Source organism: Lonchura striata, chromosome 13 (assembly GCF_046129695.1).
Source record: "Lonchura striata isolate bLonStr1 chromosome 13, bLonStr1.mat, whole genome shotgun sequence".
Taxonomy (NCBI): Eukaryota; Metazoa; Chordata; class Aves; order Passeriformes; family Estrildidae; genus Lonchura; species Lonchura striata.
The window spans coordinates 19,169,744-19,187,680 of record NC_134615.1 but is presented as its reverse complement, the minus strand read 5'-3'; the positions used below and the strand labels follow the sequence as shown (position 1 = coordinate 19,187,680).

General features: G+C 42.5%; 1 protein-coding gene across 1 annotated transcript in view; it reads right to left on the bottom strand.

Annotated features, from left to right (window-relative positions):
* CMIP (c-Maf inducing protein) overlaps positions 1-10,908 on the bottom strand; it is a 129,437-nt gene extending 118,529 nt beyond the window's left edge. The window contains exon 1 of the mRNA XM_021541224.3: positions 10,233-10,908. Coding sequence (XP_021396899.1) covers positions 10,233-10,529 — 297 coding nt within the window. The 5' untranslated portion in view covers positions 10,530-10,908. The remainder of the gene's footprint in view (positions 1-10,232) is intronic.
* Positions 10,909-17,937: the final 7,029 nt, after the last annotated feature.

The following is a 17,937-nucleotide window of genomic DNA, read 5'->3' as shown; positions in this document are numbered from 1 at the left end:
ATAGTAAATCCAAGGTTTGAGAAGGGAGAGAGAACTGCCAATCTTTTCACAAAAAGGAATCACAACACCCTGCTTCTTTAACAATTTTGCAAGCTCATTCTCATCCTGAAAATTTCAGTGCAGTCAAGGTTTCCCTGACTTACTCTTTATTTCTGAATTCAGTCTTAACAGCCTCTGAAGCAAGAGCAAAGTGGTAGGTTGTCAGAAGTGACTATTAGGAGAATACACAAAGCACACATGCTGCAGACTTGAACTGATTGGCACCTGGCTCCCCAGCAGGCATTTTCTTTGCAGGAAGATTGAAGGGTAGTAAGAAGAGCACGACACTCTGGGCCACGTTCTGCTGTCAGTCACTCTCCCACGCTTCCACTGATTTTTAATGACATTTACAACCATTAAGAAAATTAATAGCCATCAAAATCAGGAGGGAAGATGCAGCCTAGCAGACAAAGCAAAGGAAAATCATTTCTGCTCCAGCTCCCACCAGTGATTTATCAGGAGCATTAGGGCAAGGCACTACTGGTCCTTGGTGTCCAACCTTAGGCCCTCCAGAGTGAACCACAGATGCACACATCAAGTCAGAAGGAACTGCAAACTAAGCATGAACCAACAGTGGCAAACATGTCAGATCTACATTTATCTTATTGTTTTCCCCACATATGAAAATACTGACCAGAAAGCACTTGGAGATGGTTGAAGCATAGTGAATTTGAAAGCCAAGGATTACTAGAATGAAGATATACTGTCATCCAAAAATCATTTTTTCACTGTTTAAAAGGCCAAAAATAATCCCTCTTCTTTTTTGTTCACAGGTCAAACAGACATTTGTATTTATGGAAAAAACCTCCACACCCTTAGTATTTTGATTAAAAAGTTGGGAGTCTACTTAGCAAGTTTCAAAATCTATTTTTTTTAAAGCAATCTTTACTTCACTGTTAATAATGCTCATCCCTGGAAATGGATAACAAAGTCATTCAGTTTTATTATAAACAGCAAAAACAACTTGCTCACAATACTCACTAGTTTTATTACAGTAGCAAACAAGAAACTCTTGTGGTACAACAGAATCCCACTACAGCAGGAACCAGCCATGGTAAGAGGCACCTGCCAATCCCAAACATTTATACTCAAATAGCCAAAACAAACAGCCAAAACACTGGGAAGAAACAAAAAAAGCAATATCACAGCTTCACCATTGAGAAACACCTGCTCACTACTATTTGAAATGTACTGCAGGGAACACACCATGGGGTATCCTTAGGAGATTTAGGGGGAAAATAGGTGTTCTTTTAAAAATTGTTGGAACTGTCCCACTGCAATTGCAATTACCTAACATTGCTCAGTTGATGTTAATTCTCCATACATAAATAAAAAATGAAACCCCTTTTTTGTTTTCAAAATTCTTGCTTTACCTTTGGATTTACATAATCAGAAATCTCATCCATAAAATATGCATGGATATTCACACACTTCAAAGTATGTGGAACTTATTTCTAAGAAAAAAAATACTATTTCTGATTCTCATCTGCTAATACAGTTTCTCTTTAGGTCTAAGAAAAACATTATGCAAAATATAAATGTAAAAGAATTGTATTTGGGAATACAATTATGCATTCTCAACAAAACCCTCTGATTTAGCTTAATCTCAGCTTTCTTCAGGCAACACTTACTGTACCACATGTGGCATCTTTGAAAACAAAATCTTACAAAACCTAAATCCATTTCTGTGTGCTAATAAGGTTTGAGTTTTAAATTTTTCAAAAAGAGAAAAATATTTCATTTTATTTAGCTTTTCTTTAAGCACTAGAAATCCAAGAAAGGAAAGTTCTTCAGTGACAATGCCAAGCATTCAACAGTCCCATTATTAATATCAAGAAATTCGTGATCTGGAGTTTAAGAAGCATTAGATAACCATTTTTTAGTCATATTTTCTGAAGTCCTGGTAATTACTCTTTTAATCAATGAAAGCAATTATTCCTCTTAAATTTTTCACCCAATGAGAAAATCATGCAATCCCTCAGTCACAGGAATAAGAACTTGAGGGAAGCTGCAGCATACTTTGAACAATGCAAGAACTCTTACCCCTGAAATAAGTTGATATTCTGAGCAGACATGGGAGAGATGCTCCAAGGGCCCAGAAGAGCCTCACCCATTTTAAACCTCTCACTTTGCCACGGCCTCAGACGTGAAAGTGGCCACAGGTGCAAATATCAAGCAAGGTAAGAGCAGAAGCAGCAGCACCATCTTCCTACGCCTTCAAGGAATTGGGAGCAGCTGTCCCTGTAGAGGATCCACCCTCCTGCAAACTCCAGCCACAACCACATACCACAGCAGCATTTCAGCAAATTTTGAGTCCAAATGGGGGAAAAGAGAGATACTTGCAGCAAGCAGCATTTTTTTCTTATTAAAACTCTATTGTCTGAGGAAGGGAGACAGGACAGAGCTGGCACATGTCTCACAGAGCAGCAGTGATGGTTGGAGCATTCTGAGTGTGGTTTTTCCCATAGATGAATGTCACCAACTCACTTTCCACTAGGACAGAGCTGGCATAAAATGGGTGACAGAGCAACAGCTTCTACACCAGTTCTGCCTAACAGGGAATTTTCCAGCAACCCTTTTGCTCATGGAAGAGCCATTCCAGCCACTGCAGGTCACTCAACACCTTGAGATCTGCCAAGCAGAGGGAGAAAATGGGGCTCTGGGAGCTGGAAAAGGCAAAGAGGAGAGTCAGCCATGCCCCCCAGCCAGAGCCAAGAGCGAGCTGCACTGTGATCCCTTGCTGAACCTTCCTGGCTTTCCGAACAGCACATCCTGCCATTCACGTTACAGGCAATGAATGGTAATCCCTCTCCTCAAATTACCCTCCTGGTTTCAACAGAGCGAGACCAAGAATGTACGTGACTGAGTGTACTTCCAGTTCAGATTTAAGTAATTGCAACTTGACAAGTTTCTTAAGCTCAGTTAGTAATGGCACACATCTCGCAGAAATGCTCAAATCCAGAAAAAATATGCCTTTCTATTAAGTTTCTCAAAATAACATACTTAATATTATTGAAAAGCTTACTAAAAACTCAGATTAAAGTAGAAGAACATAGCCTTCACCATGCCCTCATGCCCTGGACACCACAGTCTGCCTGGCAGGTCACCTGCTTGTATTTCGCACTCTACTGGCCCTGTCCCATCAGTCATGGGACAATCCAAGTGACAAAGCCAACAAACCACTTTAAGTACTGGAAGTGGCACCACTGGTAACAACAAATGTCCACAAACCCTGTACCATGAATCCCCTCTTCCAAAACCTAGAGAGCATTGGTAAATGCTCCTGATTTTTAAGCCTATAAAGTAAAGGCCTTTTAACTTAGCATCTGGTTCTGACTTCTTCATGTTTTCCTCCACAACCACAAGAGCTAAAACTTCATTCACCACTGACGTGATCAGTTATAATGTATGCTTTTCAATTGTCTTTTCCCTTTCCTGGTGTTGTCCCTGCATTCTTAAATATTGTGCAAAACAGGAAAATTTTACGCAATGATTAAATAATACATTTTTTTTGGCACAAATTCCAGCCTGCCATGTTTCCCGCTCTCTTCTTCCTCAGCAGTCTGGCGGACTATGCACTGAAACACATCACCTCCCTGATCCACTGAAAAGACAGACAACAAATCTGCAAAAGGTTCAGAGAATGCTCCTCAGCCAGCTCACAAAGATTTTTCTCAACCTGACCCTGCAAACTGTTAAGCACTTACAGAAGATGGATTGACAGGGTATGGCACAGATGCAGAAATGCACAGGCCAGGGCTGACTCAGCCAGCACTGCTGCCAATGATGCTGCATAGGCAGACGGTGCAAAAAAAAGTGATTTTATTGAGTGCACATACATGCACGAGCTCTCTGAATGGATTATACTGCTGAAGAATCAATCATCTTCCAACACCTGGCTGTTTGTGGAATCAAGCACTATGTTATCTATGAACACACAGAACAAAACTGATGCAACTAGCATTGCTCAAAACACCAATAAACAAGCCACAATCTACCCATGCAACCCACAATCTAATTACTTCTAAAGATTCCAAAAGGCTTGAACTATTTGAGGTAGGTCTCTTTTCTCATAAATCCTATATTGAGGAGATGAGTAAAGCCCTATTAGGTTAGCCATACTTATTAACATAGAAGCAAATTGTATCATGTTAAACTCATATGGTACTCAAAAGTACCAACAAATTATATGCAATAAATTGAACAGTACCAAAAAAAATCACTCTTTTCTATGTACTAAACCTAGCAGCTTTTTCCTCCAAAAAGGCCCCTCAGTGCACACAGGTCTGTGAATGATTTTGGGGAGACCAAGGCTTCAGCCTCTGCTCTCCCACAGCTGCTAACAAAGCAAACCCAACCCTTCGCACTGGAACACTGACGCAGATGGGACTCTCAGCGTAGCCTCTCACCTCTGAGAAACCAAACATCTTGTTGAGTTTCACAGAATAGTGAAGTGGTTTGGGTTGGAAGGGACCTTTAAGGATCACCTTGTTCCACGCCCTGCCATGGGCAGGGACACCTTCCATAGCCCAGGTGGCTCCAAGCCCTGTCCAACCTGGCCTTGGGCACTTCCAGGGACTGGGCAGCCACAGCTCCTCTCTGGGCAGCACATCCTTTCCAAGAAGGACTTCACCCCACCATGGAGGATCCATCAGACTCTTTCCTATCACTACTACAATCACAGTTATAATGTTCCACTAAAAAAAAAAAAAAAAAAAAAAAAAAAAAAGTATTATTCAGAGCTCCACAAAGGCCCAGCCCTGTGAGGGATGCTGAGCTCTTCCAGGCCCTGCTTTGATGCAGGATCAGGTCCCACTGAGGAACCAGAGGCAATTTACAGTCTCTCCCATGGGGAATATTACCACCACGTAGTTACTAGCACCACATCTTTTACTCCTCAGCCAAAACGAAAAATGAGGCACAAGTATTTCTGAGTATCCTTTTTATTTATGTTCCTGAACATGTAAAATTTACTGGCTGGGTGCTAACACTAATAGCCTTGAGAGCTCTCCCTCTGTCAATGAATATAGCTTCTGTTTTCATATTTTATATACGCTCTGTGACATATAAACACATACCTTAACACTACTGACTTATAAATATGCTTTTTAACCACTGCAGGAACTATATATGCAAAGGTATGTTTGATAGGCATTAAACAACTTTAAAGACTTATCGTTTTAGGTTTTCTTATGTTGAACTACTAACTAATATAGCAATAAAATAGGTTTGTCACAGCAAAGCAATATTCCATTAAACCACCAGGTCTTCAGAAAAATTTGGGGTTTGTTAATGTAGGCACATGCCTGCCTTCACTTGTAAAAGAGAATCTCAATTTAATCAGTACAGATAACATGGAGCAATTTGTTCTCAATTTGCAGAGAATTCTAAATTGTCATGGCTTTTATGCAAATCATAACACTCAGAGCTCTTTCTGATGCACCTGAGCCCAATACCTGAGAGCAGCAACCCAGAACAGGTAAATATATCTACACCCAAAACCTATAGGTACCACTTCTCATCAAATGAAAGCCATCAACTGCAACAGTAAACCACGAGAAATATTAAACATAAATAGTAATTTATCCTTCCATTATTATAACAAATCAAAAATTATCTAAAATTGCTTTGTTATTTATGTGTTCATACTTACTTATACATGTAATGATGGCAGACACACCAATCTAGTTTAAATCCACATTTGCAGAGCCACACCAACAGGCCTTAAAGATAGCACTTGGTTTACTCAACTGACTGTTTATTATTATTATTATTATAAATTAATATTAATTCTACTTGCAATCTGGATAATACTACAATATTCCTTTTTTCAGGAAAGCTTTAAAAATTCTTCTAAGATTGTTTTGAAACTTTTGAGTTCTGCATAACAGTTCCCACTTCAGCTAATTGTTTTTAAAGGAAAATTTAATTTTTAAAAGTGTGTTTTTCTAACTAATGTGTATCTGTGCTAAAGTAAACAGTGAGTCCACCTTGGTAAGGTTTTTCGCTCTATCTTTACCAAAATAAGGAAGGAAAGACATGCAATAGCATGCTGAAACACATGCAGTAGCAGAACTGTTGAATTTTAAAAAACAATTAGAAGACAATTTTCTACTCCACTTCTCCTGTTTGAAACAGATCATCCTGCCCTGCCTCATTTAATATTAACTGGGTATGTTCTAGACTCTGGAAGAAAAAACAAATGCAGTTCCCTAATCCACTTACATTCTTGTTTCAAAGGCATTTACAATTAGCCAGCCTGTCAATAAACTATTGTCCTCACACATCACGTCTGCACAGTAACATGTTTAAAAGAAACTCAAGTCTTTCCAGGGTTGCCACCAGCTTTGAACACAACATTTACATTACACCAAACCCACCTGCCAAGACAAAACCGAGAAACATGAAATGGGCATGAAAAGCCAAAGTTTCCACCTCCTTGAGGGACATTAATGAGTAACTTCATGGTTTCAATAAAGCCTTATCTTCCCAGATGGGAATTAGAGAGGCCATCCCTAGCCAGAGACAATGAATCACTTATTTATTCTTTCCTTGTCTGCTGTACATACATATGCATCACAAGTCTTCCCTGCGACCCAGGATTTTAAAACTCATTGCCCTCAACATCTACTCCCCATTGGTGCAAGAGAAAGAATGAAAGAGAAAAGAAAGAGACATGAAAGATACAATGCAGAAGGATATGAAAGACACAGAACAGTCAGACACCTATGTTTAAACTAGTGAAAATCAAATTTTACATTTCTCTTGAAGAAAGGGTTACTCCTAACCCCACCCTGCCCCTCCCAAAAAAAAAAAAAAAAAAGAAATATTACATTTCACTTTGTTTCTGCATTTGTTTTTACTATCTCCTCCCCTCAAGCTGTGCAAGAACAGATCTCACTGGTGAAAAAAAAATTAGTAAGGGTGCTACATTTGATTTTGGTAGGTGTTTATAAAATAAACATTATTCCTCCCATGGGGGAGAAAGTCAAATTCATCCCCAGGCAAGCTGCTGTCTGACAAACAAAGTTTCTAAGTGTCAAAATTTCCTACTGGGACTTTAGCATTTACAGTAACAAAACAAAACAGAAAAAAAGCTACAGATCTCTATTCACTTTCTCCAAAAAACCAGAATGAAAACCTGGACATGATGTGAGTGAAACTGTAATCGTGACACTGTGCTATATTTAAGCAATTCTTTGAGAAATAAGAACATGACATAAACAATGGAAACACACATAAGTCAGATAAACCAGAAGTCCTAACATCTACAGTTATGGGACTGTCCACAAATGAATACCCTTTCTGCATTTGTTAACTGGGTGCATATACCAATTCAGAATACACTTATTTTATTATTATTTGAGTAACATGGACTTACTTTAATTGAAAGTCACTTGTCATCATATCCAAAAAAATGCACTTCATAGAGAACATTATTGAGTTTTCTCCCTAAATTTTGCTAAAATAAGATGGCCTAACAGTTGTTCCATTGTGTTCTTGCATAGCATTTCTGCTACCAAAAACTATCTTGTCAGCACAAAAATTGTAGCTGCCTAAATAAACAACAAAATTAGTTATCTCTCAAAAAAAAAGTAGATTGAGTCTCATTATTCAGACTTATATATGTGGACACATACCATGTCTATTCATGGAATAAACTATAGATGAATAATTCATACAAAATTAATGTTAACTTCTATATTGCAGCCCAGGGACTGACAAGTAAGAGTTTGTGGGGAGAAGAATTTAATTCTAATCTATGTCTCAAGTGACAATAAAAAGGATATAAAGTGCCTAGAATCAACAAACAACTTATCCTCTGTACTTAGGGACATGATTTGCCAGATCTGGATTTAGCTGTCATTACAACTTTTGCTTTTAAATGCAAAACAAAGTGATGTTATTTTCCCGTTCAATTTTGTTCATGTTATATAGAATGCAGTAAAACTCGTCATGCCATAGGATTTGCAAAGGGATGATGTGAAGGTTAATTACTGGCTGCTCATAAAGCATCCTGCCTGTCGAAAGCCCCATGTGTAAAAATGACCTTGTTATCAAAGCTGTTGAGTGCTCTCAATGGTCACTTTCAATGGACAAAATGGATATTTTTCTGTGGCTCTTGAAAATCAAATTAGTTGCATTCAAATATCTACCTCCAGTTAGAGGAGGTTTTGGCATTGTGTCTGTATGCCATTTCTGTAGGGGTGGGGGTTAAACTACCACGAATTTTGCTTAAATCTCATCTTTCCAGCTCCAAATAAAAACTACCAAAATGTAGGTATCACAGAACCAACATCTGAAAGATACCTGCTAAACCTACCCACAGAGTCAGGCAACAAGTGAATGCAGATATTACCCTTGTGCCCTAATTACCCCCTGGAAACCAAAAGCACTACTTGAAACAATAAAGCACAGATATTTCTGTGACCAACTGTATTTGTAGGGTGAGTTAGCACTGGGAAAAAAATTATAAGGCACAAGACCAAGCATGAGGAGCACTGCTCAACAAAATGGAGCCTGCAATGCTACGCACAATGCTTTAGTATCTTCTTGCTATTTATACACATAAAATAATTAGGAATGAGAACACCTTAACATTAATTAAAGCACAGTCCCATAGGACTTCAGAAATCTTTTCAGAGATGGTTTCTCTGGTGACAGCTTTCCCAGCGAGCAGAATTTGACGTGTCCTGTAAAAATACAACTTCATGCCTGGTATTGCCACATTGCAGAGAACAACATCTGAAGCGTGATCGTGCCTCTCTCTACCCGTATCCTCCTCCTCGGCTTGGAAATCAGCTATGGATACTGCCAGGAAAATGCCTCATCTCCACTAATATTCAACTCCCCCTCTACAATGATGGTATCTTAACAAAATGAAGAACTCCAAAAACTCCTCGTGGTTGTGTCTTTCAGGAGCTTTCTCCAACAGTGCTGGTCTGAATCTTCCTTCTCCCTTTAAGCAGTAGTTCTATCAAAGAATGAAAATATTCCCTTTGAAACATCCTCGAGAGCCCAGTGGAAACGGCAAGCAGAGATGTCATTGTGGCACAAAAATGAGCTCTGTGAGAACAGGCAGCTGGCCTACCTGAAGGTTAAAGTAGCTCCCACTGAAAACCTGCTCTGAATACTTCAGAGCAGAGCATGATGCAGGAGAGGCATTTACACACTATGTCTGTGCACCAAGGTGTGAAAAAACCCAACCTCCGAGCACAGCACAGGCTGGAAGAAATCCACTGAAATACACCATTAACAGAAATCTACACAAAAGCCAATCCACTCTCTCGTATCGGTGTCCTATAGGAAGGCCAGAATGAAGCCATTGAGAAAAAATGAGACATTTACATATAAATGAAAAAAAGACAGGATCCCAGTACCGACTGATTAAGGATCAGTGTAAAACATGTTTTGTTAATCGCTTATTAGATAAAATCTGTGTAATCGCTCTATATACTCCACAAATATTCAAATAATATTGGCCATTAAATTTTAAGTTGGATATGAAAAAATGTAAATCATATTTTTTAAGACTGCATCCGTCTATAGTACATCTTCCGTAACGCTGATATCACCACCTCGCATTTTTTTCTCTTGCATCATTTTCCAGCAGGAAGAAAAACCCTGAAGGAATCTCCATATTTTCCAATCACGTTGCCTGTATCCGGGCAGGTTATGTGACCGCCAAACCAGAGCCCCCAGAGCAGGCCTGAACCACAGCAAAGTCCGCGCACAACCCGAGCCTTCGCTCTCGGACTAAAAGCATCCTCCACCTCCCTCGCCTCCTACTTGGCCAAGGTGCCAGCAGGTATCTGCCGACTTTGGTTTCGGATACAAAGGGCTCGGTATGGTGAATGTATGTCGGGGTCATGTTAAGAGGGAAGGAATTTTTTTTTTTTTTAAATAAAGGAAAAATAATTCAACAACAATAACAACAGTAATAGTAGCCTTGCTCGGAAAATAATAACCAAAAAAAAAACCACCGAAACTGCAAAAATAAACATCCATAGGATTACGAACGAGGGAAAAAAAAAAAAAATCCTTTCAGGATTTTCGCCGACATTCCGGAACGCAGTCGAGCCGATCCCCCCCTCGCCCACGGGCGGCCCCGGGGGCTCCAGCCAGGTCCGGCCGCTCGCGGGCATCCCGGCCCCGCGGATGCACCGGGGCCGCTGGACCCGGCGGGCTCTTACCGTGGCCGAGGCGACGCTGTTGTCCGCCAGAGTCAAGTGGTGCGGCTCCCACCGCCGCAGGAACTTGGAGGTGAGGATCTTGCTGAGAAACGTCCGGGGGTGCCGGATGACACACACCTGGATGTCCCCCTCCTGCAGCAGCTTGTACCTCATGCCGTTGCAGTGGAGCAGGGCTCTCCGGCACGGCGCGGCACCCATTTTATTCCCCTCGGGAGCGGACATCTCGCCCAGCAGCGGCTTGCTCTCCTCGGGCTGCCTGCGGTCGCTGCCCCCGCCGGAGCCGCCGGTGCGATCCATGGCAGCCCCGCGGGCCGGCTCGGGGGTGGCGCGCCGGGGGACCGGTCTCTACGGCGGGTAGAGACGGGTACGACCAAAGAAAATAAAATTCAAAATAAAAACTGTAACAACAACAAAAAAAAAAAAAATCCAACCCCACGCGGCAGATTAAAAAAAAAAAATTGCACGCTGTAGAAAAAACAATAAAAACAAAACAACAAAAGCTGTCGGGGAAGATGGGGGTAGGGACTGAGCCGCACCGAGGGGAGAAGGGGAAAAGGGAAGCGATAAAATCCTTATTCAAACTTCCCAATCCGCCCCCGGCGGGTCACAGCGCCGCGTCCATGCTGCCGGGCGGGCGCCGGCCGAGCGGAGGGTCGGCTCCCGCGGGGGCGGCGGACAAAAGCCGGCGGTGGCGGCGTGGGGAGCTCCTGACGGCGGCGGCGGCGGTGGCTGCGGGGCGTCCGGCAGCGGCTCCTTCCTTCCCCCCGGGGCGTGTGCGCGGGAGCGTGCGGCGGCGCGCGTGCATGTATGTATGTCTGTATGTCTGTATGTATGTATGTATGTGGGTGCGGGTGTGTGTGTGTGTGTGTGTGTGTGTGTGAGCGCGCCTGCCGCTGTGTGTGCGTGTCTGCGCGCGCGGGTCCCCACGCGCGCCGCCGCCGCCGCGGCAGGAGGAGGAGGCGGCGGGAGCGGCGGGCGCTGCCGACACAGCCCCTCTGCCGGAGCGGCTCCGCGCGCCGCGATTGGCCCCGCCGCCGTCACGTGCCGCCCTGCCTGACGTCAATGGCCGCGGAGCCGCTCCGGGCAGCGGCGGCCGCGGGAGGTGCGCGGGAAGCGCCGCGCCCCTCACGGAGCCGCGGGATCGTTCGGGCTTGGAAAAGACCTCCGAGATCGTCGGGTCCGACCTGTGACCGAGCGCCGCCTGGTCAACCAGCCCTTGGCACCGAGTGCCGTGTCCTGGCTTTTCCTTAAACACCTCCAGGGACGGTGATTCCAGCACCTCCTTGGGCAGCCCGTTCCGATGCCTGATCACCGTTTTTGTGAAGAAATCCCTCCTGACGTCCAACCTAAAGCTCGCCTAGCGCGGCTCATCAGGGCTGGAGGTGCCGCCAGGCCCCTCCACCATGCGGGGAACCCGCAGGCGGGAGCTGCGGGGAGACCCAGTGCGGTCCGTGTCCCCTCCCGCTGGCCGGAGCCCGGCCAGGGCGCAGGGCTTGTGACCACCGCTCCTTGGCCGTGACAAGTCGTCGCAGGTTGAGTTTTGGGCATCCTCACCCCAGCGTTAAGCTCTTGTACCACCCCCGCAGAGAATGGCCAAGGAAGCCCGTGCCACGCTGCTGGCACTTCAGCAGTGATATTCCCTTTCCTCTGGCTTCATGGGGAAACTGGGAATGGCTGCGCTCCCCAATGCACCAGCCCTTGGAAGCCCGGCGAGAGCAGCACCTGATCACACTGTGCTGAGCAGGGTGTGGAGTGTCTTCTGATCGCCGGCAAAGCAGCACAATCCTTTATTTAAAAAAAAAAAAAAAAAAAAAAAAAGGCATTGAAAAAACCAACTCCTTCCTGAGCCTTCTAAACCTCTTAACAGCTGAGGGATGCTGTGTACAACAAGGATGCCATGCCCAGAGAAATGATACCATCAACATTGCTTTTTTTTCTTAGTGGTAGAACTCAGATCTTGTTTGCAATATCCTCATTTGCACAACCAGGTTAGGACCAATTAAAGAAAATACATTTTATGTAATGCATGCACATGCCATTGAACTGCAGGACCTCTCACAATGAGTATTACCAAGGTCTAGAATTTAGAAGGAATTTACAGGGCTGCTTTAGATTGTGCTTGCAACATATTCAGAGAAAGTATACATCTTTATACTTTAAATACTTACAAATTTAAGCTCACCTCTGACTGACAGAGATTGAGAAAGGGTCTGCTTTGTGGTGAGACAATTTTTCCAGAGTGTGTGCCCTGACTTGGTTTCTGGTGGCATCTCCCCGTGCAATAGTTCTCAGGTCACCATGCCAAGAGAGGTGCCAGCAATTGTGGGCAGTATCACCAGCCCACCCCAGAGAAAGCTCTTTCATCTGATCTATTCGCAGCACGAGTCACACACAGATTATCTGTTGGAGAGGCGAGCTGCTACTGGAAGGGCTTGGCTTACACTTTGCTATAAAACCTTTTGTAGTGGCTGCTGTCAAAGACAATACATGACCGGCTGGACCACAATTACAGCGAGCATGTCCATCACGTGTGTTGTTACAGAGCTGTTCTGTTGAAATAGGCTTGCATTTGACAGGAGAATTGCTGTCTAAACACTTTCAGAAAGGAAGGGTTTTTAACCTATCAATTACTAGCAATTGAGAGATACTTTTGTTGCATGTCAGCATCAAAATTATTTATAAAAAGCAAGGAAGTCTCCAGAGTACTCCCAAGTACCAGTTGATAAAACTACACAAAATTATGCAACTTGGCAAAGGTTAGAAGAAAGCAACTCATTTAATGACATAAATAATACAACCAACAGGAAGACAAAAATCTATTTTATAGAGGTTCAAATTTTCAGTATCTCATAGTCCTGGTAACCACTTACCTCCTGAACTTAAGCAAAGTGACTGGTCATTGTTCAATAAACATTACAAGCAGTTCCCACAGAGCTTTGTACACCATATACTGCAAGGGGTGAATGACACAGGCTTTTACCCTGAAACAAACCCAGATCTACTCATACCTATAAATATGAATGGAACTGCAATAAAAATCATAATAAAAATTACTTGCAAACCAAAGTAGGAAAGGACAGCTTTGTTTAGATGCAAGTTTTCACTGCAGGAACTGTTTGTTTCCAGGAGTTCATAGGCTGCCTGGTACAAGGGAGGCCTGTTCTTGTTTGACCCCAGGCACTGTTCTGGTACAAATGCTAATTGTGTCGATAGTAGGACTATCCACATACACTCACCTGCACCAACACTTCACTCGGAAATAAAACCAGTGGGACTATTCCAGTGAATGTCTGTGCAAATGAGCCACCCGCTCAAACCACTGCTTTAAATCTACCATAGTTGTCCTCTCTGAGAGCTGCTCGACAAAGGGAGGACGTTATGTAAGAGTCTGGTGTCCTTACATTAATTTCCTGGCAAATTAGAGCAGTTGTTTTCCATTTGTGTTCCATAGAAGGCAGTGAAAAATAAAGGCTGGTCTATAGTGATCAACCTATGAGTTACCTGAAAGGATCTGAGTCTGGAAATTCACCATTCCAAAGTGTTGAAACCCACTGAGACACTGCAAAAGCCACTCCTAGCAACACCTGTCAAGGACAAAGATCCAAATGCTGTGCATTTGCAGCTCCCCCTGAATCCCCACTCTCAGGCTGCAGGTGTTCTTCTCTCTGAAGTAAACTCAGCACAGCATGATAAGATCAAGGCATGAAATCTCACATTGCCTGCCAGAACAGGGCAACCCAAAACCCTGTCTAGACAGGTGAAATTGAAACAGGCTGCTGGCTGCCCAGCTCACCAAAATGCACATTAGCCATCCAACCCACAATAAATAGCCGGTGTGTGACCCAGGGCTGAACACATTAAAATTAACACCCTTCCTCATATCTCCTATCAATTATAGCAAACAGAAGTTGGATCATTTGCAATCCTGGCTTTTTTGTTCTTCCAGACTTCCTCTTCTGGCTCCATGCAGCACAACAGACATCTCAGGTATACTTGCTTGGCAGTATTTCAAGGTGGTGTTTGAGGAATTGTTGCATGTTTTCTTTTTTCCCCCCAAATGAACAAATCCAACCAGAAATTTATTGTGAATATGAGACAATCTTAACACTGAGCAAATAAAAAGCACATCAGTGAAAATATACCTCTAGCTATTCACAAGGTGCTTCTGGGCATGATATCAGTTTTGAATAATTCAAGAACTTGTGAGAAATACTACATTTCTGTGCTACAAGAGAAACACAACCTCTGAAAGTGAAAATTTAATAGTTTATTCACTATTGTTAATACTACTTTAAAGAGCTACTTTAAGTCAGGGCCTCTAGGTACAGATCAAATTTGAATAGGGAAGGAGATAGAGAGAGATTTGTTGTACTCTGCAGAAATATCAGGGCAATTGGACAAAAACGAAAAAGTGGGGCTGGCAAGGAAGTGAGCAGAGGTAAAGATGTTTTCTCCAGAAGAGAGGACATTGACAGAAGGGCAATTCAGACCCACCTGCCAGTTCTGTACTCCTGGACTCTGCCCACTCCTGGACTCTGCCCTTTCATTTGCACTTCTTTGTATCTTGCCCTCTTTTTATTATTCACTGCCATTTCATAATAGGCTTTGTAAACAGAATCATTGCTTCCTGAAAGACACTGTAGCCTGGAAACCTGGGATATACCCACCATGGATACACCCACTGGAGCTAAACCTACCAGTTTAAAGTAGATATGACTTCTGGGTCAGCAACAGACTTATTTCCCCCTTTTCCAAAACCAACTCAGTTGTGATATATATTATTCAGAATATTCATCTGCTCAGTTGCATGTTTGTAAAATAAGGAAAGAGCATTAACACAATCACTAGCAAATACCTTGGATTCTAATCTTAAGTAAAAAGCTGCTACTTTTTATGCATTTCCAGCATTTGGTCTCTTGGACATCTACACTCAGTTCCATCAGGTGTTCTGCAGAGGTCATTTCTGGTTGCTAACACAGAAGCAGCCTGCTGACATACCTTCTTAAGCTTAGTAACACCCACCTACAACCATGTCTTAGAAACAAAAGAAATGTGATATTTTGAAGGGAAAGAAAGCAGCAATTTGTGTCAAGTGCTCAGTGCCACTAGCATAGGTTTCATAGTGGTGAGGGGCTTGGAACACCCATGAGAAAACACTTGAGATGCCAAAACCTATGCAGGAAAAAGATATTGACTAAAGTCACCTTTTCTGAGTGTAAACCCATACAGTGGATACCTGCCAAGCTATGAGGGAACAGAGCAGTTGTGGCAAGGGCCAGACACAGACAATTAGATGCCTCAATAGGGGATGTGCTGACCACTGTCCTCACAGGAGCTTTGCAGATTTGTTGTAGGCTCTAAAAGAGAAAACAGAAAAAGGAATAATAATCACTTACTACACTATAAATTACCCCTGGTTCATTTTCCATTGTTACAACATTAACACATCACTTGGCAAACTCTTTTCCCAGTCAAAGAGGGAAGAAAAGATGAATGAATCTCTTTTCCCTATCTCTCACTGAAATTTTCTGTCACAGGGTGTAAGAGCCTACAACAGTCATGCTTTCTGTAACAAACAAACAAACAAAAAAAACCACTTCTCTTGTCTGCTTAGCACATCCTTGGGAGTTTTCTGTTCAGAAATGTGAGATCAGGGCTTTTCCAAGCAGAGCAACAAGGACCTGGAATTCCCAAATTGTATTCAATATCTGTTTAGACTCTTACACAGCAGCTGCTCTTCTCATGTTTGGATCCTCGATGCATATTAGAGATAATGGAGCTTTCTTCCCTTATTCACAGAGGTGCTGCCTGGATTATGGAATTCATTAGTCAATGCTTGCAAATTGCCACTGTTGACTCAGAGCAAATTCCTGCTATTGGACTCACTAGTCAGCTCATTTTCATAACAATGCTGTATTGTTAAAAAATACTTTTAAGCCACTCTTTAGAGAAACTGGGGGATACAACACATTCAAGCAAACACCTAAAACATCAAAGAGATGCAGTCTCAGTAATACTAGAAATCCTGCATTTGAAGGGTGTTTAAATTAATCAGTGTGATGGTGTTAAGAGGATTCAGTAAGTCATAAAACTTTGGGCAACTGAATTGCTTCCCAAAAGGGGTGACTGAAATTTAAACCTAAATAGATAAAGATTAAAGGAAGCCATCCTGCAAGAAGTAGATGCCCCTGAGGAAAGGAAGGCCTTGATTAGGGCACCATTGATCAGGGGTGCATAAAATAAAGATTGGATTTGCAAGGAGCTCTTTCTTTTTCCCAAATTTCTCCTTACCCACTCCTGAGACTAACAGTAATTCTGAGAGACACCTCACAGAGGAGTAGTAAGTGGGAAATCAGACTCTGCTTTGAGCTTGCAATTCTCTGACATCTCTGGCATTCAGATTTCTACTCTTCTCCAAATCACTCAGTCTCTGGGTTCTTGCTTTCCCAGTGGATGCACATTACAGCACAGGGCTGACTGCGAGCAGTGCAGACCCTGGGGACAAATATATCTTTGATTCCTCACTGACATAATGCACACTCTTGAGTGCATGATGCAAAAATACTTTTTTTTTCTGCCTGTCATCATCAGATGCTCTGATGTAGGGGGATGTAGGATGAAGCTGGTGGTACCAATTGCTAGAAGGAGCCTGCCATCTGCTGATCTGAGCAGCACTCCAGTCTGACTTTTCCCAGATCTGATTTAGTGGGATGAAACACTATACAAAGTAGGTTAAATGTATCTGAAATGAAGCAAAATTAACAGAGTTTCTGTGGTGAAGGGATTAATTTAAATGGAAAGAGGAAGTCCCAACTCTTACAATATCAGATCTAAATCTGAATTGGACAAATAGAAATAAAGAGGCAAATAAAACCAATTAGTCAGTAGGAAAGAGAAAAGGAGAAGATACAGAGAGGAAAGCGCCTGAAATTTCTTTTCTTGCTTTGCTTCTCTCAACCAGATAATACAGAAAAGGTATCCCTCACCTCACCCTTCCAACTTACAACAGTTCTAAACTTCTTCTTTATGGTCTTCCAGGGCTACCCACATGCCCAGGCATGGAAAAGACCCTGGAAAAGGTGAGCTCTCATCAGGCTGCCATCTCCATTTACTTTCATGCTTACTGCCATCAGGATGTATGTAAAAGTTATCATTTGGCAGGACACAGTGAAATGTCACCATTTCCATTACACTGCATTATTGTTCCCACCTCCAGCTAAGATCGCCTATTTCATCAATAGATTACATCCTCCTAGTCATTCCAAGCTGCAAGTGCTAATCAGTTTGAAATGCTCTATTAGCTCTTGACACATATAAAACATCACTATAAGGCAACCAAGCATAAAAAGTCAAAGGGAAGTATGGGGTATGATGCAGAGCTCTGAGCTTGTGACAATAAGGTGAAGTTTCCCCAAAACAGAGGAAGAACAGCTAACAAAGAAAAAAGTAGTCCCCAGATTAGGGAAGTGTATCTTCTCACACTGACAACAAATGGGGAAGTGAAATTAGAAGTGGATGAACTGCTGAAAGGCTTGGATTATTTTTTTAAAGACCAAGGGGAGGAAAAACAAGCAGAATAGGGAAAAACCATCAAGTATTAGCAGGATTAGTATCACAGGTTCTCCAGTGAAGAGGTGCCATAGAAAGATAAGATAAAACATCCTTAATTAATGCTTTTATAATGAAATTCCTGTGTTACAATCCC